Raw genomic sequence first — 22,488 nt, 5'->3', positions numbered from 1 at the left:
TTACTTAACGATATAATAGGTAGCTGCATATATATATATATATATATATATATATATATATATATATATATATATATATATATATAGCAGACAGCTGCATGGTATAGTGATCTCTTTGATCCGTTGGTTATATTGTAATTAAGCAACATAGTAACTAAACTACAAATGCAAATGATCGTTGAAGCGAAATGAACTGAACGACAACGAAGTAAAACGGGTTTTCTCGATACGACCCAGCCAGGGGCGTACATACAGGCGACAGGTGGATGCATTGTGGTACCCACCCCTCCCCGTCGCCGCAATGAAAATCAAAGCTGGTCTCAAATCGATGCCGGGCCATCTCAAAATCGTAGCCAAATTCCGCGTGGTCTTACACCGATGAACGTAAGTGTAATAAAGCAAAAATCAAGGGGAAGAAAATCCACAGCGGCTTTGAACTTTAATTCCAGAGAGATTGAATTTCTGTTTCTATCATGTATTTTTGTGCTAAAAAGTTTATCAGCATTGGCCCTAAACTTTTAGCACGCTAAGAATTGCTAGAATTTTACAACAGCATACTTGCCTAGAGTTTCTGATTCTTCTACTTTTATTCACAGATATTCAGGAATGTGTTAATAAGGACCATTCAATGTCGCAATGTAAAGTTACGTTATAAAGTGGACAGTAAACTGCTTGTTGAAATTTGATCATGGGTGACCATTATCTGAATTTATAGCATATTTGGAAGCAATCCTGGTGACCCTTAAACTCGCTGCCAGAGAACAAGAAATGCTTAACATTGCTGCAGCTTCGATGGCTTTGCCCCTGGATCGCCACTAGAGCTCTGAGAAACAGTTTTTTTTTTTTTTAATTTTTTATAAATGCAACAGTTTTTTAAATATATATATTTTTTTATAAATGCAACAGCTTTATGATAAAACAAATTGCCGGTGTTGTTGGAGTATTTTTCAAAAGGTTGCTCGGTCAGCCTATGCATTGGGGTTTCAAAAGAGCTATTCGGTTTCGAAGCCGCTATACACCCAATCGAAACTGGCGACGTACGCCGCCGGGTGCAGATGCAATCAGTTAATTAGTTGTTGCGAAATTTAACGTGCCCATTGTTTACACCTTTAGTTCAATAAGCTGAGTGAATTTCCAATAATTTCAAGTATGCCAACGGCTACTTCGAAACAATTGTTCCTGCATTCCTTTCCCAGTCGATTGAGTCTTCATAATGGTTCTGACATTGGGTAAAAAAAATATAATAAATTAATAAAACCTAAAAATTTGGGGGAATTACCACCCGTTCGGGCTATTGTAACGGTTGTTTTTGTATTCGGTGGATTCTGTTTCAACATATTTGATAAAACTTAAAGTTAGCCTATAGTCAACGCTTTACTTCTTATGAAGAAAAATTGGATGCGCCTCTCGTATATGCCAATATATTTATGTGGAAAATGTCCGAACGACAACATTCAAATGCATACGGTGGTTCCGATCGAGTGGACATGTAAGCAATTAAGTGGCAGACTTCTTCGTGTTTGTTCAAAACGACAACATTTGCATAGTTTTGTCGAGTTGACGAGTTAAATCCTTATGAAAATTGTCAAGTTGCTGCGTTGTACATAACTTGAAAAAAAGTTTCAAGAAATATGATTTTTATTGAATTTAGAAATAACGCTAACGTCATATCTTGACGAAATTTGTGAAAGTGTTGACAACACGTCAAAATATATTGGTATGATATTGGTCGAGTTGACAAGTTACGAGAATGTTATAACGTGACAAACATCAAGTTGTCTAGCGTTGCTGCGTTACATGCAACTTGATCACAAGTTTAAAAAGAAATATTCCATTTGTCTCCAACCCGCCTGTCCTTTCAGAACAACCGCAAATGCAAAGAGTTCATTTTAACACTTATTTCTGCAATAAATAAATAAATAGTAATAACGGAAAACAGCCATTTACAGTGGCATTCACATGATTGCCAAAAAGGAGATATGTGTAAATCATGGAGGTAAAAACTCTGTTTTTACCTCCATGGTAAAAGTAAGTTGGCCTGACGTTTCGAACCTTTGTTTAGCCGTTGAAGAAGATCCTGCTATAGGATCGAAACGTCAGGCCAACTTACTTTTACACATTCTTCTACACAGGCTCTCTAGTGGATAAGCAGTTTGCTAACAGTTTTATTTCATTTTGAAAAAGGAGATATAGAGGAGGTGGGTTCAAAGTTCTCCCCCAACTGATTTAAATTAGTTGACTAAACCTTTATGGAAGAACCATACTAGGTTAATTCTGCAAGATCCTATAAAGGAGTAGATGCTGGCCTAGGGTCATTGCATACTTGTGTGGGGGGGGGGGAGACCTTCCCCAGATAAAAATAGACATCAAATGGTTCGTTCAGAGGCAGATCTAGACCAAAGAGTATTTCTATATAAGTAGTTCTAAACGCAAGGTTGTACTAATAAATATTGTGTGAGGTTGACAAAAGGGAAGGGGTCGGGGGGGGAGGGGGTGTACACCCGTTGTAGTATAACGGTCTATTATCTTTCTCTATTGTATGCCAAAAAAGGAGAGCCCCTACTGAACTACCCCCCCCCCCGACTGACGATTGGAGTGGGGCATGCCCCACTCTCTCCCTCACTCCCTTTGGGCAAGTCACTGATCAGTCAATTAGTTGTTGCGAAATTTAACGTGCCATTGTTTACACCTTTAATTCAATAAGCTGAGTGAATTTCCAATAATTTCAAGTATGCCAACGGCTACTTCGAAACAATTGTTCCTGCATTCCTTTCCCAGTCGATTGAGTCTTCATAATGGTTCTGACATTGGGTAAAAAAAATATAATAAATTAATAAAACCTAAAAATTTGGGGGAATTACCACCCGTTCGGGCTATTGTAACGGTTGTTTTTGTATTCGGTGGATTCTGTTTCAACATATTTGATAAAACTTAAAGTTAGCCTATAGTCAACGCTTTACTTCTTATGAAGAAAAATTGGATGCGCCTCTCGTATATGCCAATATATTTATGTGGAAAATGTCCGAACGACAACATTCAAATGCATACGGTGGTTCCGATCGAGTGGACATGTAAGCAATTAAGTGGCAGACTTCTTCGTGTTTGTTCAAAACGACAACATTTGCATAGTTTTGTCGAGTTGACGAGTTAAATCCTTATGAAAATTGTCAAGTTGCTGCGTTGTACATAACTTGAAAAAAAGTTTCAAGAAATATGATTTTTATTGAATTTAGAAATAACGCTAACGTCATATCTTGACGAAATTTGTGAAAGTGTTGACAACACGTCAAAATATATTGGTATGATATTGGTCGAGTTGACAAGTTACGAGAATGTTATAACGTGACAAACATCAAGTTGTCTAGCGTTGCTGCGTTACATGCAACTTGATCACAAGTTTAAAAAGAAATATTCCATTTGTCTCCAACCCGCCTGTCCTTTCAGAACAACCGCAAATGCAAAGAGTTCATTTTAACACTTATTTCTGCAATAAATAAATAAATAGTAATAACGGAAAACAGCCATTTACAGTGGCATTCACATGATTGCCAAAAAGGAGATATGTGTAAATCATGGAGGTAAAAACTCTGTTTTTACCTCCATGGTAAAAGTAAGTTGGCCTGACGTTTCGAACCTTTGTTTAGCCGTTGAAGAAGATCCTGCTATAGGATCGAAACGTCAGGCCAACTTACTTTTACACATTCTTCTACACAGGCTCTCTAGTGGATAAGCAGTTTGCTAACAGTTTTATTTCATTTTGAAAAAGGAGATATAGAGGAGGTGGGTTCAAAGTTCTCCCCCAACTGATTTAAATTAGTTGACTAAACCTTTATGGAAGAACCATACTAGGTTAATTCTGCAAGATCCTATAAAGGAGTAGATGCTGGCCTAGGGTCATTGCATACTTGTGTGGGGGGGGGGGGGGGAGACCTTCCCCAGATAAAAATAGACATCAAATGGTTCGTTCAGAGGCAGATCTAGACCAAAGAGTATTTCTATATAAGTAGTTCTAAACGCAAGGTTGTACTAATAAATATTGTGTGAGGTTGACAAAAGGGAAGGGGTCGGGGGGGGGAGGGGGTGTACACCCGTTGTAGTATAACGGTCTATTATCTTTCTCTATTGTATGCCAAAAAAGGAGAGCCCCTACTGAACTACCCCCCCCCCCCCCGACTCACTCCCTTTGGGCAAGTCACTGATCAGTCAATTAGTTGTTGCGAAATTTAACGTGCCATTGTTTACACCTTTAATTCAATAAGCTGAGTGAATTTCCAATAATTTCAAGTATGCCAACGGCTACTTCGAAACAATTGTTCCTGCATTCCTTTCCCAGTCGATTGAGTCTTCATAATGGTTCTGATATTGGGTAAAAAATATAATAAATTAATAAAACCTAAAAAGTTTGGGGGAATTACCACCCGTTCGTTCTATTGTAACGGTTGTTTTTGTATTCGGTGGATTCTGTTTCAACATATTTGATAAAACTTAAAGTTTGCCTATAGTCAACGCTGTATAATCTTATGAAGAAGTATTGGATGCGCCTCTCGTATATGCCAATATATTTATGTGTAAAATGTCCGAACGACAACATTCAAATGCATACGGTGGTTCCGATCGAGTAGACATGTAAGTAATTAAGTGGCAGACTTCTTTCGTGTTTGTTCAAAACGACAAATTTGCATAGTTTTGTCGAGTTGACGAGTTACATCCTTATGAAAACTGTCACATTGCTGCGTTGTACATAACTTGAAAAAAGTTTCAAAAAATATGATTTTTATTGAATTTAGAAATAACGCTAACGTCATATCTTGACGAAATTTGTTAAAGTGTTGAAAACACGTCAAAATATATTGGTATGATATTGGTCTAGTTGACAAGTTACGAGAATGTTATGACGTGACAAACATCACGTTGTCTAGCGTTGCTGCGTTACATGCAACTTGATCACAAGTTTAAAAAGAAATATGCCATTTGTCTCCAACCCGCCTGTCCTTTCAGAACAACCGCAAATGCAAAGAGTTCATTTTAACACTTATTTCTGCAATAAATAAATAAATAGTAATAACGGAAAACAGCCATTTACAGTGGCATTCACATGATTGCTAAACAGGATATATGTGTAAATCATGGAGGTGAAACTCTGTTTTTACCTCCATGGTAAAAGTAAACTGGCCTGACGTTTCGAACCTTTTTTTAGCCGTTGAAGAAGATCCTGCTATAGGATCGAAACGTCAGGCCAACTTACTTTTACACATTCTTCTACACAGGCTCTCTAGTGGATAAGCAGTTTGTTAACAGTTTTATTTCATTTTGAAAAAGGAGATATAGAGGAGGTGGGTTCAAAGTTCTCCCCCAACTGATTTGAAGTAGGTGACTTAACCTTTATGGAAGAACCATACTAGGTTAATTCTGCAGGATCCTATGAAGGTGTAGGTGCTGGCCTAGGGTCATTGCATACTTGTGGGGGGGGGGGGAGAGACCTTCCCCAGATAAAAATAGACATCAAATGGTTCGTTCAGAGGCAGATTTAGACCAAAGAGTATTTCTATATAAGTAGTTCTAAACGCAAGGTTGTGCTAATAAATATTGTGTGAGATTGACAAAAGGGAAGGGGTCGGAGGAGTGTTGGGGGGGGGGGTGTACACCCGTTGTAGTATAACGGTCTATTATCTTTCTCTATTGTATGCCAAGAAAGGAGAGCCCTACTGAACTATCCCCCCCCCACTGACGTTTGAGGTGGGGCATGCCCCACTCTCTCCCTCACTCCTTTTGGGCACGCCACTTATTAGTTAATTAGCTGTTGCGAAATTTAACGTGCCCATTGTTTACACCTTTAATTCAATAAGCTGATTGATTTTCCATTAATTTAAAGTATGCCAACGGCTACTTCGAAACAATTGTTCCTGCATTCTTTTCCCAGTCGATTGAGTCTTCATAATGGTTCTGATTTTGGGTAAAAAAATATAATAATTTAATAAAACCTAAAAATTTGGGAGAATTACCACCCGTTCGTGCTATTGTAATGATTATTGTTGTGTTCGATGGATTCGGTTTCAACATATTTGATAAAACTTAAGTTTGCCTATATAGTCAACGCTTAACTTCTTATGAAGAAAAATTGATGCGCCTCTCGTATAATGCCACTGATCAGACCTACTTCCAACTGTTAATATTTATATATATATGCCTTTTGACATAAAGTTCCTTCTTTTCGGCTTCCTTGTGGTGTGAGTTATAGCCGTAATGTTTATAATTAAGTTGAGTTGAGCAAGTTCTTTCAATCACGCATGGCCCGAACTACTTTACGACTAAAAAGTATTCATCCACGCACGACTGATTTCACAGGACCGTACAAATATTTGTAAATTTAAGAAGACATATATATATCCGTATATCTTCAACATGCGTACACTCGTCAGACAAAATGGTGTCCAGTGGGGTTACATGTGTCTTCGTTTTGTGGATATCTCTTTTCGCGAATGAGGCAGGAGCTTCTCATTTCAGAGGTGGAATTATATCATGGCGGCCATTGATACAATCAGACAACAATCAGACCAATGTTCTACCACTGGTAAGTGAATCGTGACTGTTTCTCTTATTCTTAAAAATTAGGCCATATTTAAGTCACATAGGGTCCATATTGTTGAATGGCGGGAAAATCTCAAATCTCAATCATAGTTACATTCACCCTTTACGGCTTAAAGATAGTACTTTTATTTGAACAAATTTAAGATATTTGTCTTTAAATGTCCTAGCTTAGCAGGTCATAGTTTTACGAGTCTTAGCTTAACAAGTATATTTGTTTTATAAGCCATGGGTTCACAGGTTTTAAATTTCCTAGTTGCACAGGCACTAGTTTTAAAAGTCTGAGTTTACGGGTCTTAGCTTAACAAGTATATTTGTTTTATAAGCCATGGTCTCACATGTTTTAATGTTCCTAGCTTTACAGGTCCTAGTTTTGGAAGCATGAGTTTTCCAGGTTTTTTAGCTTCACAAGTATTAGTTTTGTAAGCCATGTTTTCAGAAATTTTGAAATTCCTAGCTTAACAGGTCCTAGTTTTAACAGTCTTAGTTAAGGGTCTTAGCTCGACAAGTACTAGTTTTATAAGCCATTGTTCCACAGGTTTCAAAGTTATAGTTTTCCATGTCCTAGTTTTAATAGTCTTACAGTAGTTTAAAAAGTATCAGTTGCAAAAGGTCATAGTTCTACAGGCTATAATATAACGGATCTCACTTAAGTTTTGCACATTTAGATTAACAGGTCTAACTGTCTAAGGTTAACCGAGGTCGCCAAAAAAAAAACAGTGACTTCCGAAAACTATTTGCCAAACCTATTTCCTTCAATTCACAATCTCCGTGATTTGATTATACGGTTCCTTATCTTGCACTGTAACCTAAAAAAAAAACTTCGAAATTTTAATAATTTGCAGTTTGCAGGAGACAATCACTTAATTGTGTGAGATAATCATTTTGTCGTTAATTGATTAATTACAAAAGCGAAAATATCTTACCATTTTGGTGCAAACAGTTGAACTTATTGTATTAGTCCTAATCATTTCAACATTTTCAGAAAATGTTATATAAATCTAGACGAAAATTTTTAATTAAGTTAAAATAAAATTATATGTATTCCGCACTTATAAAGTATCAATTACGAATTCATCACTTTATGTGACTCCTCTTTCAGGAAAAGCATTTTCTGATATAAATCTAGTTTAACTTGCGGTGCTGCAGATAGTAGCAATATATAATGGTTGCACTTGTGTGAATCATATACACGGAGAGCTTTATTTCGAAGACGGGCTTCCGTTCAAGATATTCTTCTGAGTTAAGTGAGTTTCTTAAAGTAGTCACATTTTATACAAAATGCTTACATTTCTTGTCTGAATAGATCGAAGTCTCATACCGTATGGCGTGGAGACGGAGTGCTGGTGGACATTTTTGCACTGACGAAAGCATTGCCAACCGTGAAGTAATATCTGGGGAAGGAGGCTTGTCATGTACATGTTTTGGTCTTTCTCAGAGATTGACTTATATCTGTACTGATTTCAGTAGCACAGAAGACTGGTCTACTGGAATTAATTCATTTCAGTACCAGCCCTCGACAACAACATTCGAAGTATGGTAAGTATTACATTTAACATAACTAGATGAAATAATTGAAGCGTATATTAAATAAGTTTTCAGTATAATTATATAGCCAACAAATCTCGTTGTATATAGTAGCATAACATCGTTACGTTATTTCATCAAATTTATTTTTGTATAAAACAGATGTGATATGCTAACAGTTTCTAACAGTGGTTTTCAATGGAAACGTAATGTAAAGATGAAATAGAGTTATAACGGCTGCTTCATATATAGCTATACTTTATACTGTTACTGCACTATTTATGTTACTCTTCTTTAAATTTCTTTTTGCTTTTTTTCCATGTCCTAGTTTTAGTCTTAGTTTAAAAAGTATCAGTTTCATAGTTCTACAGGTTGTAATATAACGGATCTTACTTACGTTTTACAGATTAAGATGAACAGGTCTAACTGTCTAAGGTTAACCGAGGTCGGCAAAACAAAACAAAATCAGTGACTTGCGAAAACTAATTGGCAAAACCAATTATGTTGTGATTTGATAATAAGGTTCCTTATCTTACACAATTTTGACAATTTGCAGGAGAACTTGAGACTTTGCTGCTTCAAATATAGCTATTCTTTGTACGGTTACTGCACTATTTATGTTATTCTTCCTTGCTTCTGTGTCATGTTCTGTTTATAAATCGCTCGCGAGTTAACATCAATCGTACAGCGTGATGCATACGTTTTCTGTAATAAAACATGAATAGCTGAAAACGCTGATCAACTTTGTTGAGTTGGCCCCTTACTAAACACACACCAGCGTTTTGTCCTCTTGGTGGGCCCCTGCACCCAGCCATTAACAGCGTATCCCAACCGCTGACAGAATTACTGACTACAGAGTACATTAGTAAGTGAACGATTTCATTAGGTTTTCAGGCTGCTGTTGGATTTCCTTACGAAATGGTGGGTCAGGTTGGAATCTAGGTGCCATAATCGATTTAACGATTCGAAACGACACCGGACGTATCAACTCATCACCGACTACAACCACAATGCCTATTGTGCGATTTCAACGTGAATGCAATAACTCCATCACAATACCAGGTAAAACCGCGTTTCTTAAATTCGCAAGCTAATATTGGTAGAGCGTCAAAGAAATTATTGGACCGTTAAACATACTTTGCATAACACTTTAATATTTTAATCTATGTTCACGAAATATTTGCATCGATGGTATTTATCTTATAGCGCCGGAATGCGAATTATTTTGAGGTGTTTTAAGCCACCGATTAAAATGTTCTAGTTACATTTGACCAGTAAGTAAACACTGGTAGGCTCGGAAACGCTTTGTTGTTTAACCTATAAAGAATAAGAAAGCTAGGTTTGCATGCATGCATGTTTCATTTTTAAATCCTCCCTGGTTTAACAGATGTTTAGAAATTAAAGCAACTTTAATTCTTCGATTACTGCATGTGAGGTATTCTACAGCCGAGTATTTTATTCACATCCGCATATCATTATCATATGATATTTGAAGATTTGTAAAAGTGAGTTGGCCTGATGATTCGATCCTACCAGGATCTTCTTCAGATGCTGAATGACAAGTATCATAAACTGCAAGGGACAAAATACAAGCACAGAATACTGATAGGTTAATTCTCGTACACAGGCTCACACAAGTGGATAAGCTGTTGGATAATGGTTGTTGTTTTATTTTAATTTAATTTTGATATTTGAAGATGACCATTAATCTGCCTAATCTTTGTACATTTCGACTAGGAAATCAGATATGACCCTCCTAGGACATTTTAATATCCAGCATAAAGTTTATATCTTTAATACGTATAATCGATGCGTTGGGTTATGTGCAAATTATTTCGAAATACTTACATTACCCAAAACACCAGCTACTAACAACTTTATGTTTGTAAAGACACGTAAACTTGACTTCATTGCATGGCTCAGTTATAGTCGGTTCGCATTTCCGTCTGCGGTTACTTATAAAATATTCGCGAAACCACTATAATAGTGTCCTTTTGTGTTGGATTTACTACAAACCTGCCGTTACCACGTACCGTACGTTATTTAACTTCTAAGACAAGACCTGCATGTATCTGAAGATGTAATCTTTTCACCACAACCACACGAAAGATGTTAAAATTGGCATACTTGTTTTTCAATGAAAGAATGCATTAAAATTAGTGGGATGTATCAAACCAGTTACTAATTCGTAAACCAGTGACAAGCAAATTAGCTTGATTGAGGGTATAACTAATAAATTGATTGGATTTAGGAGGACAATGTGATCAAGCTATAGACTATGTAGTCCAACTCAAAATGCATATTCCATTTTAAGCATTATACATATAATGAATCTTAACATAAATTTACCATAATTGGGACTAACTTTTTGTATGTTGAATGTCTCCATCCCAAGAAAGAGTGGCCGGGTGGAGGGAAGGGGGGGGGGGGAATACTCACAGCCTTAACGTTTAAAGGACACGTTGGTATTTTCGAGAATCAGCCTTTCTATTTATGATAACGTGAGTTCTCTCACAAAAGGACTATACTCAAGCTTTTGTAATATGGAAATAAGTTAAATACATCGAGCAGTTTAAATTGCACTGTTTTTGCATTTTTATAACTGTCCAGGAGCTATATCACGTTTGCATAGGCCTATGTCAATAAAAGAACAAGTTACAACGCTCTACGGGTTTCTGTGAAACTGGAGTAATATATTCTTAAACTTGGGTGTTTACCTTACACACCCCGAGATTTTCTTTACAAATGTAGCTGTGACATATTATTCGTATCATTTCGTGCACATTTTGAAAGAGATGAGGTGTTGTGTGGAAACACTTGTTAGAATGACTTCCCGAAAGCATATTGATTCCCATAAGTTGCGCTCACCCTGTAAAATCAACTTATTGCTGTCGCTATCCCTTCTACGCCCCATGTACACTGTGCTCATTCAATATTTCTCAACTTCTAATTAAAAAAAATCCGACAAACGTGTCAAAAAGCTATATTATCTTCCTATTTTCCTTTTTTTTCCCACCGTTTGCATAATCGTACAACCTAAGAAAAAACCAAGCTTTTAAGACACAAGCTTCTCCGGCACTTTATTAAGAGAAGAATATTTGGGTAACCTTTCACAATATATTTTCTTTTTATCTGCGTCAGTTAATGATCCGGATGGAGATGACGTAAGGTGCTTCTGGGCCACAAGAAGATGCGGGGGTATCTGCAACCGTTTACCAGGAGCGGTCTTGAATGAAGTATGTAATATCTTTTGTCTTGTGAGCAGCGATGTGCCGTGTTGTTCACAAAGAAGCCATTTGTATAAGCACAATATAGCCGCCCACGATGGGCGGCGGCTAATGAAACACGAGGTTTCGGTACTTGGGTATACCATGGAGCTGTTTATAGCTCCATGGGTATACAAAAGAGCCTCCTCCTTCTCCACTCTGTCGGTCTTCATTTATAATGCAGTGCGTGTTACACAAGTTTTGGTGGATATGTCAAATTCTGCTCTAGACTATATATAGGCCTAGGCTGAGTGGCGTTGCGCAAATGCCTTCATGTATGTATGGTCGCTAACCATTCAGGTTAAAGTTACAACATTGAAGTCACTGCCAGTCAACAGTGTTATGTATGCATTAATATATGTATGCATGTGTAGAGAAACTTTTAGTGTATGATCACCATCTACGGCAAGCAAGATGTTGTCACCAAACGAATAGAAAAAGTCTTATGATTTCATTCTACCTTATGACATATCGTCACCTACAGAAATTATCACCTAGTACTGGACTCATCATACAACACTTGTTTTTTTTTGGTTGGGGGGGGGGGGAGTTTTCTTCATTATATGGCATGACGAACAAATAGCGCTTAAGATTGTGCTGTTGTGAGATTTTAGTTTCGAATGGTAAACAATTTTTTTCAAACCAATTAAAGCAAACAGACGGGTTCAATAAGGTTTATGGAGAGCACTGAGGCATCATTGTTGTTAAAAGTAACTGCATGTCTTTGTCAACCACGAAATTCAAGGTTAAGTAGTATCTTTTTAAGGGTTATGAAGCCTTTTCACAACTATACAGCGTGTCATTTACTTTACGTTACCGTAATTGATTTCGTTGGTAGACCGTGACACCCGACGCTTTTATTGTCTTCCAACGGTGCAAAGGAAGTGCATGGTTTCAGTTCAGAATAGTATTTTATTCAAGGGTAATAACAAAGTAAACACCCAGATTATATACTTGGAAACGCAGAATCAAATGTATTGTTACAGGCAGTTCCCCAGTTACAAAAAAAAAGGAACACCCTAAACCCCCAAAAAATCCCCCAAAACAAGCAAAAAAGGGTACAGTTGGAATTAAATAAGCAGTGCACACGATGACTTTAGTTTTAACTAACCTTTTAAAACATGAAATGCGATTCGACACCTGCAGTGTGCACAGAATTATCATCTTGAAACAATCGGCCACGACCTTCCCTACGCAGTATATGTTATTTAATTTCTAATTAAATGTCATTACACCATGACGTGGCTTCCCTTTGGCCGAGAGATGCGTTTATAGCACCTTGCTAGGTGATAAATTGCTTAAGTCTTTGTGAATCTTATCTCTAACGTTGTGCCCAAATTAATGGATGAATTAGTTTAAACTGGCCTTAACTGTTGAAACAGTAATTGCTCATTAGCACGAAACAAATAGTGTTTGAACTAACGAGGTGGGTTCGAAGTGATTGAGGTAATAAACCTACCCTTGTTTTTCCCCTTTCATCTATATATGCATGAATAAAGGGGCAGCTGGTCTGTGTCTAAAATAATTTTAATGTCGCACTCAATATATAGAAATTCAAAATAACTTTGATATTTGCGGCATCTTCCCCTCCCCCCATTTCGTCCTCACACGCTGATATATAGTAACGTCCTATACTGATACCCTAACGTGCGTTTTCCTTGTAATTCTTGAACACAACTCTTTACACAGTCCTGCAATCATGTTACAGACAACTTGTGAACTCGTCTGGGATGTCGATACATCCACCTCTCTTGGATTGTACGGAGTTGCTCTTGAAATTAAGGATTTTGCCACCCAATCTTCAACAGAGGTTCTCAGTGAGATACCTTTGCAGTTCCTGGTTGATTTGTTTTCTAGCGATGAATCGTGTGTCTCTCAGCCTGTTTTTATTCCTCCGACAAGAAGTTCGGGATCGTGTGTAGGCGTACCTGCAAACAGTACTTACCATGAGCCGATTGTTGCAAGAACTGGTTCTGAAGACGTCAGGTATACTCAGTTCAATTGATTCATCGTATCACACAGAAACGAAGTGGTATAAAGAACATGAAGCAGTCATGTGACAGGAAGACATGCATGCAGGAGTAGATCACTCCCTGAACAAAAGGGAGAAACAAATACACGCACAACACAATACAAACACGAAAATATATCGCCTACAAACACCCAAACTGATCGGAAAACACATTAAGCTGATTTGCTGCTGAAAAGAGTAAATTTAATGATAATATATATATTTTTATTAATTTCATTTGCAGTGAGGTGTATAAAAACCATTTTACAAAGGTATGATATATTTCTCGTTATGACAGTATTGCAGATATTGACACAGTATCACCACCAGGAGTGCTAAAATCAGGTGTCTTGCCTTATCCTGGTGGCCTACCGACTGACTATCATGTGAATGTAACATGGACACCTCAAACCATTGGTGTAGAGGAAATACTATGTTTCACTCCACGTGATAACGTTGGGTAAGTATATTTTATCTCTATTGGTTGTACTCTGCATATATATACTATAGGTTTTAGGCCGTGAGATACCCTGAAAGGTAATTTCCGTTCGCGCATTTCAAGTAGATGACATAGACATCCACACCATTACGGTTGATATAGGCATTCGTTGCTCAAACAAAACCCCTGTAGTGAAGGCAATCTATATCTTGTTATACTAGGTACTTCATGTTAATTTTTCTGGGAAAATCATTAACAACTGGAAAGCAAGCTACATGTGACGGACTCAATTTTCCATTACGCGTAGAATTAGGTATAGAAAGGAAGTATGTTGGGTGTGCCGTGACCCCATAGTCACACAGTATCACACCTTAGGTAGAAAGTACTTTTTTGATTCCTTGCCGAAGGCCGAAGGAATCTATGCGACGGTGATGGCGCGAGTGTGTATGCGTGTGTGTGTATGTGACGCTTGGCTCGTAAACACGATATCTCAAGAAGTTTAAGTTGAATGAACTTCAAACTTGGTGTGTAAGTAGCCCTTAGTAAGTAGATGATCCCTGTTGTTTTGTATAGAGTTCAAAGGTCATTTGAGGTTAACAGAGGTGAAAGTCTGAAAAACTTGGTAAGCACAATATCTCTAGGAGTAGCAGTTTCTGAATTTCAAACTTATTATGTGGGTAGCCCTTAGTAAGTAGATGTTCTCTATTTTTTCATGGAGGTCAAGGGTCATTTGAGAGATCACCAGAGGTCATGGGCGGAAAACAATGTAAACACGGTATCTCAAGAATTACAAAATGCTTGAACTTTAAACTTTAACTGGGGATTGACCTAGGATAGCAAATGATCCATATTGTTTTTCATGGAGGTCAAAGGTAATTTGGGGTCACCAGAGGTCAAAGGCTGAAAACTATGTAAACATGGTATCTCAAGAAGTAAAAGTTGAATGACCTTTAAACTTAGTGTGTTGAAAGCCCTTGTAAGCAGGTAAACCTTATGGTTTTGAATGGGAGTCAATGTCATTTGAGGTCACCATAGGTCAAAAGCTGAAAACCATGTAAACATGATATCTCAAGAAGTAAAATTTAATTGAACTTTAAACTTAGTATGTTGGTAGCTGTTAGTAATTAGATGATCCTTATTGTTTTCATTGAGGTCCAAGGTAATGTGGGGTCACCAGAGGTCAAATGCTGAAAACTATGTAAACATGGTATCTCAAGAAGTAAAAGTTGAATGAACTTTAAACTTAGTATGTTGGTAGCTCTTAGTAATTAGATGATCCCAAGTGTTTGTCATAGAGGTCAAAGGTCATTTGAGGTCACCAGAGGCCAAAGTTTGTCTGAAACCCTTGTCAGCACGATATCTCAAGAAGTGGAAGTTGCTTGAACTTTAAACTTGGTTTGTAGGTAGCCCTTGGTAAGCAGATGATCCCTAGTGTTTTTCATGGAGTTCAAAGTCATTTGAGGTCACCAGAGGTCAAAGTCTGAAAAACTTGTATGCATGATATCGCAAGAACTGAAGTTTCTTGAACTTTAAACTTTGTATGTTGGTAGCCCTTGGTGAGCAAATGATCCCTTTTGGTTCCTTGCTTTAGCAAAAGGAACATGTAGTCAACTTGGCGTGCGTGTGTGTGTCTGTAACACTTGCTTGGGTACACTGTAACTCAGCTAGGAAATGTTGAACTTCACTCAAACTTGGTATTTACATGCGCCATAGTAAGAAGGTGTGTCTTATTGTTTTCGGTGCCTATAAAGGTCACCAAAGGTCTGTTAGGGGCCAAAAACCAAAATAATAAACAAAGCAATAACTCCCATGATTGAAAGGGTCCGAGATGTTTTGTTATTTTGGAACTAGTTGTAAATAGGGTAGAGGATCGTTTTCAAATGAAACAGTCGTGTGATCCATGGTCAACAAGGTCAATTAGAGGTCAAAAACTAGTATTTTTGAGAAAACTTGAGAATGAAATGTCCTTCAAGGTTGGGAGTTACGCTATTGTAATCCATTAGTCGACCCGCATCTTTGTAACCTTTGACCTAAGGTTGACATTTGGTGACCTGTATTAGTTTCTTTGAATTTTTGTGGCCATATTCAGATCGCAAATGGTCTTCCGATCATGATTGTCCATGGGTTGAGTGTATAACAAGTTTAGGATCGAGTGCACATCATCAAGGGGAACATTTTTCATAAAAACCGTCATGCCATCTAAGGTGATTCAAGGTCGCTTATGGGCAAAAAATGCCCACATGCTAATATTTGCAACCACTTCCAGTGACGAAGTCTGACATGGCTGATATAGTGGGACAAGTTGTGAATGAAGTTTTCCAAAAATAACCGTTATGTTATCCAAGGTCACCAAAGGGTCAATTATGGCTCAAAATGTGTGGTTTTTTTTGGCAATAACTGGTGAAACTGCCACTCAAGGGGTCCGACATGATTGACATTTTGGGATTAGTTGTGAATAGGGTAAGCGATTGTTTCCGAACATAACGGTTATGTGATCCAAGGTCAACAAAGGTCAATTATGGGTCAAAAACTCAATCTCCTAAAAACTGATCAAAATTGTCCATGGTTGGCCCCTGTGCGATCTTCATGTGCAACGTTAGCAGAGGTCAAGGTTTTGTTTGGTTTTGAGAGGTGGACCTCTGTTGACCTCACATAACCTTGGAATAGCGCCTCCAGTGACCTGTATTAGTTATTTTTAAGTTGAATATTTGAATTTTGGTGGCCATATTGTAATTGTCCATGGGTAACCAAACTATGGGTCCATGAGTAACCAAACTTGTCCATGGGTAAATGTGCAACCAAAGTTATTAAGTACAGTCTATAAACAAATCTAACAAAAGTCAACAGATTAACAAAATGGCCAATCATTGATTTGTGATATTTATAGCAGTCGTCTTGTTTGTGTACATTAAACCCGGAAATAACAATTTTAGGATAGAGCTTAGTCTTTATAAGCAAGGAACCATAGTGCCCTTGGGCTCTTGTGTTTTCCATGGAGGTCGAAGGTCGTTGAATGTCAATTGTTGGTTACAGTCATAATAAGTCTTATTATGCAGAAGTGAAGTTTGTTTGACCTTCGACCCTGTTTGCATAGGTAAGTATTACTCAATTCTGCAAGACTTGCCATTTATGCCCAGCAATTCAGCTCGTTAGAATCTTGTATCTAAAGTTTCTTCTCATATTGGCAAGAAATCACCAAGTCACGTGACTATCTGGTAAGTGATTATAACTACTGTTAAATGATTGTCTATAAGCAGCCTATATGTAGTATATACGTGACATGTGTTAAAATGTGTCTGTTGTTGTCCATTTAACAGCGTCAATTACATCGGTTTATAAGTTATTTCATTGTACGGATGTGTTATGTTGTTTCTCATTTCTATTGTTTACGTTATCTTATTATGGAATACTGTGATTTATACACGCTTGTGAATCAGGTGACGACTAAGGCAATTATAACTATAGAACTAACAGATAAAGACCGCTGCTAAGGCCCCCCCCCCCCCCCAACGAACTCAAATAGAAAGAAAAATACTTCTACTTCATGTGACTTCGTTAGGCTCAGCTATTGCATCTGCCAGCTGGGTTTGATTTTTCTTTGATTTGTTTTACTCATGTTAGTATGTACTGCATAGCATAATAGCATGATATTTCTCTTTACAAACATAAGACGACGAGGTAACCTAAAATGTTCAGACAACGTTTGATAATGCATGCCTTTTACATCTTCAATATCTTTGTCATTTCAGATCCGTGGGTATACAATCCTGTATCACCTTGGTCACTGGGAGTAAGTTGTTTTGATATCACAGTCGCTTTCACATGTAACGAAAAAAGACTGAATAGGAGCAAACTAAACTTCATTCACAAGCCATTCAGGTTAAGACTGTTTTCATATGTATTTAATATGCGTCGTATTGACAGATTATATATAAAACTTCAAATATTCAACAGGTTCTTGTATCATGAATGTATAGCTATAAACATATATTTCTTTGTTATATCTCTTCCAGCTAATCCGCCAGAAATAAACTTTACATCTTTGGAACCACCGAATGGAGCTTTACTCATCCCAAATGACATTTCAGTGGTATTTACTTTTGACCAAGAGGTAAGACTTGATGGCTTCACTCGTCTTCTACTACATAATGAACACATCAGGCTAAATATATGAAACCTCATTGTCCTGATATATAAAATATTCATAACCTAATTTGCATCAATTTGAAACACTTTAAGCTTATCGATAGTCAAACCATCATTTCCCGAAAGCAATGAAAGCAGTGAAATTCACTATACTTAAGTTTGATCCCCAACACTTCACTATGGTAATCATGTGCGTTTTGCCTACATGCACTATAGATTGTTCGACCCACAAGACCGACCTATATTTCAGTTTATGACGAAACTGATTCGCTCGTCTACCAACTGGATGCTGAATTCTCTCAACAAGTTGAATTTCTCGATGACAGTAATGTTGCATTTGTCATCCCACGAAGAGTCCTTGTAGAGAAACTTACCTACTATATTCTAATGGATCCCGGAGTTGCAAAATCTACATCATTCTGTGGCGTTGAATCACCACAAATCACTGACGTTACCCTCTGGACGTTCACGATAAGTAAGTGCTTCTTGTACTTTCACAGAAGGAACCTCAGGCTTCCCTCCACCCACAATCCTCCCTTCCCCCCTCTCCCCTTCCTCTCATTTTTCATTTAATAACTAAGTGGTAGATAAATCACTTAGTGAACTCATGGCTTTAAGTTATGATGGCTCTGGTATGGAAGTTATCCTTAAGATATCTTTGCTCCTTCACAATTTTTCCCAGACTGTGCTCAGTTGTTTTATGATTTACGTGTTAGGTATTTGCAAGGAGTTGCTCCTTGGACATGAATGAATTGTTAAGACAGGAACATTACATCCAAATAAGCATTTAAACTTGTCATTCGCAGGAGATGTGACACCCCCGGTGCTTGTTTTCAACAATGTACTATTTAGATCAAATGAAAACGTTACCATTGAATGGAGCGTTAATGAACCAGCAAATAGCACCTGTACCTTATCATCACCTAGTGGGACAAGTCTTGTCTTTTGTGGTCAGTCATGGCGAGGCGATAGTCTACGAGAGGGTTTCCATACGCTTTATGTTACCGCCACGGATACGTCTGGAAATATCGGCACGACTAGGCAGACCACTTGGTTCGTTGGTATGTATTACACAGGATTACTTAGTGTTACTGCTGGGGACAGAGGAGAAACGACACAATGGATTCTGCCAAATGACTTTACGATGCAGCTTTGCACCCCTGACCAACATCATTGTACTAAGTATTGCTTTCTTCACTCAGTGAAAGTAAATAATGTATTTTATTTGATTCGAAGCAGTTCGTCCCCCCCCCCCCCTCCAGATACTTGTTCGTATCAGTGTCGGTAATCTGTCAAAAGAAAGTTGAAATAAAAATTGGCGACATTTTTCCTTCGTTATTTTGAGTGAAACTTCACTACCATATGAGCTGCATTGCTGCACTTAACAAATGATATCAAGAAGAAATTAATCAATTAATGTTTGGAATTTGAAAAAAAAAATCGTTTGGAAAGGTGCAGGGAGAAATTTTAACGGCAATGGTATCATTCGTATAATAACGATGACAGCGTTAAATCCCAGACAGAATTTATGATAAAACTGTTTTATCTAATCTGTCTTGTAGATACAACTGCACCAGAGGTTGAAATACTAATGCGGCCCACGGATTTCTCCAACAATACCAACGAACTACTTTCTTTCCGTTGCGCTTCTTACCGGGACACTTGCCAATTCGTATGTGGTTATAACAGTTCCAATTTTGAGCCAAACTATCATCCTTGTACAAGTCCGTACATGATATTTGGACTGATCAATAACATTCAGTATCAATTTTCACTGATCGCTACCGATGATGTTGGTAATACTGGTGAAGAAGTCACCATCTCCTGGATTGTGGGTGAGTTCATCAGTTTCACTGAGCTTGGAACTGAATTCCACTTGCAAAATTGCGGCTTCTTTTAGCGTATTTCGTACGATATGTATATAAGATGAAGGGACAAACATTAAAAGGAAAACAATGTGTCGCACATTTGATTTCACCGATTAGTAACAAGACTTTGTTTTAATGATGTTGCGATTATGTGCTTTCTTTGTGAGCATTTTATTCTCAACATTAAGAACACGATCTTTATAGTGACGTTACAGAGCAGTATGCGAATGATTCATAACTATCTAAAGACTGCAACGACGTCTAATTTTCATGTTTTAATGACAAATCTTTTTTTTTTGCTGTGCCGTGTAAACAATTTATTTGCGAGAAGGTTCATGACAACAGGTAAAGTTCTTGGACGTATCCTATCTTAAAGACTGACGTGTAACGTCGTGACCTATTACAATGGCTAGAAGCATAATCTTGCCTTCATGAACTTTGTTTCTGCATGGCATGAACGCTACCTTGATGGTTTGGAATATAATACCCCTGGCTTTTTCTTTCAGATAACGAAGCACCAGTTGTTTCAAATCTTTCTACCGCTTTTGTAACATGTGGAGCACCTACTCATCCAAATATCACCGGTGTTCCGATCGTCACCGATAACCAAGACTTTGCTCCGTTACTAACGTTCGTCGACGATTTCACACCTGACTGTTCCATCAGTCGCGTTTGGAAAGCAACCGATGCTGCAGGCAACTCAGCTACTTCACGTCAAAGCCTTGTCATCGATATCATTTTACCACCGCAGATCAATATTCCAACCTTTAGATTACTGGCGTGTGACGATAATCTGGAATCTGAGTTAGATATTTTGAACCCACAACAGCTCGGTACACCGGTTTTTCACCCTTGTGGTCATCCTCTTCGAGTTACCTTCTCTGATGATGTTGCCGTGAAGCAGTGTGGCTCTGAATTCACACGATTTTGGACGGTTATGGATGACTGTGGTAATGTAGTTGGAGCACAACAACGCATCCAAATACTTGAACTGGTGTTACCAGAATCACCCGCTAATGGAGAAGTTAATGTGGCTCTGACAGCTTTTTTAAGTTGGCCTAGTTATCCAGGTGCAATAAGCCATCGAGTTTACATTTGGCGTTATGAAGATGAACGTCCAATGGAACCCGCAAAAGAAACAACTGAACTGATGTATCGACCCTCCTCTCCCTATCCGCATGGCGCACGGATGCTATGGCAAGTGGAATACGTTATCGCAGGTGAGGTCACGATTGTACCAAGTCCTATCTGGGGATTTATCACTCGAAGCTTTCCTGACTTAACTGTCGGTGAGATCGTCATACCAGATTTTGCGTTTTCAGGCCAAGCGATTGCGATCTCATGGGAGGTGAGCAATGTTGGGCAAATGGGAGTACCTGGAACTGGCCGATTAGACTACGTCTATTTTTCGTTATTACCAGACCCCACTGATTTAGAATTTTCGAATTTTGAATATGTGGAAAGATTTGTTGATCCGGGTGATGGACATATTGTGACCTCTACATGGATACTTCCAGAAGACTTGTTTGGCACCTACTTTGTTTTTGTTGAAACTGATGTAAGAAGAGCAGTGGAAGACATCGATAGGTCAAATAACTTAATACGCTCAGACGGTACGGTTGAGATACGCTTAACGCCACCCCCAGACCTACAGGTATCCGACGTAATTGTACCATCTTCTTCATTTTCTGGTAAGTTTCTTCATATTTCTAGATCTAAACAGTAAGTTCTTTGTCTTCTTTGTTACAACTACTTTCGCCAGTGACCTATGTACATATGAGAAATAAATTGAATTGAATCTTTTCGCAACAATTTTAAAACACTCATTGCCTTAAACAGCTTCCAGTCGACTTACCTAAACGTAAAATGTATAGAGGTAGGAATATATAACATGGGATTATATCGGCATAATGATAATAATATTGTATTAATTACCGCCAATAGTCACTCTAATAGTGTTACAATTGTGTTTTCCTGAAACTGAAGTGTTGGAACTTTAATGAATAACAACAAGAAAGCCAATTTTCTTCACCAATTCTGAAAAAATTGAGTAACTATACGTATCGGTTTCGTCAAAAATGGTTATGCCACATATTGTTCTTCTTCAGGACTGGAAATTGAAGTTAGATGGTCTGTGGATAATGTTGGCTTTGGTGTCACCAGAGGCGCCGTATGGTTTGATCAAATTTCCCTTTCCTCCGATGGGGTTCTGGACAGACAAGACCATCGACTTGCGACGGTCAGACACGACGGTATCCTCTCTGTTGGAAGCGGCTACAGCGGTATTGCTACAGTGACGATCCCAGAACGTGTGTTTGGAACCTTCCAAGTCATCGTAGAAACTGACGTATTCAGTTCTATTTACGAGCACGTATTTGAAAACAACAATGAACTGAACTCCATGGTAATCTACTTTTTTCTTTCTACCATGTATAGGCAAAGACGGCTTTCTGTGCTCCATTCCTGTCAATTGTCCATCACGATACGTGCAACACAAAGAAGACCGTGAAAAAGAAACAATATTCCACAAATTTAATATGATTCTGTCATTTGCTATAACGGTTCTCACTGGCAAAACGACGTCTTGTTATCATCCCTGCCAATCATCCGTTACTTGTACAGGAATTGTTTATTTCACTCAGTCCA

General features: G+C 38.0%; 1 protein-coding gene across 1 annotated transcript in view; it reads left to right on the top strand.

Moving 5' to 3' along the window:
- The first annotated feature begins 6,224 nt into the window (after positions 1–6,224).
- The window catches only part of LOC139958625 (uncharacterized), a 36,430-nt gene continuing 20,166 nt past the window's right edge, over positions 6,225–22,488 (top strand). The window contains exons 1-13 of the mRNA XM_071955835.1: positions 6,225–6,571; positions 7,892–8,124; positions 8,999–9,174; positions 11,254–11,348; positions 13,087–13,364; positions 13,688–13,849; positions 17,578–17,618; positions 17,842–17,939; positions 18,191–18,449; positions 18,781–19,035; positions 19,537–19,809; positions 20,349–21,533; positions 21,951–22,246. Coding sequence (XP_071811936.1) covers positions 6,425–6,571; positions 7,892–8,124; positions 8,999–9,174; positions 11,254–11,348; positions 13,087–13,364; positions 13,688–13,849; positions 17,578–17,618; positions 17,842–17,939; positions 18,191–18,449; positions 18,781–19,035; positions 19,537–19,809; positions 20,349–21,533; positions 21,951–22,246 — 3,498 coding nt within the window. The 5' untranslated portion in view covers positions 6,225–6,424. The remainder of the gene's footprint in view (positions 6,572–7,891; positions 8,125–8,998; positions 9,175–11,253; positions 11,349–13,086; positions 13,365–13,687; positions 13,850–17,577; positions 17,619–17,841; positions 17,940–18,190; positions 18,450–18,780; positions 19,036–19,536; positions 19,810–20,348; positions 21,534–21,950; positions 22,247–22,488) is intronic.

This window comes from Apostichopus japonicus, chromosome 18 (genome assembly GCF_037975245.1).
Source record: "Apostichopus japonicus isolate 1M-3 chromosome 18, ASM3797524v1, whole genome shotgun sequence".
Classification (NCBI taxonomy): domain Eukaryota; kingdom Metazoa; phylum Echinodermata; class Holothuroidea; order Aspidochirotida; family Stichopodidae; genus Apostichopus; species Apostichopus japonicus.
The sequence above is the reverse complement of the archived record's forward strand: the minus strand, read 5'-3'. Positions and strand labels throughout refer to the sequence as shown.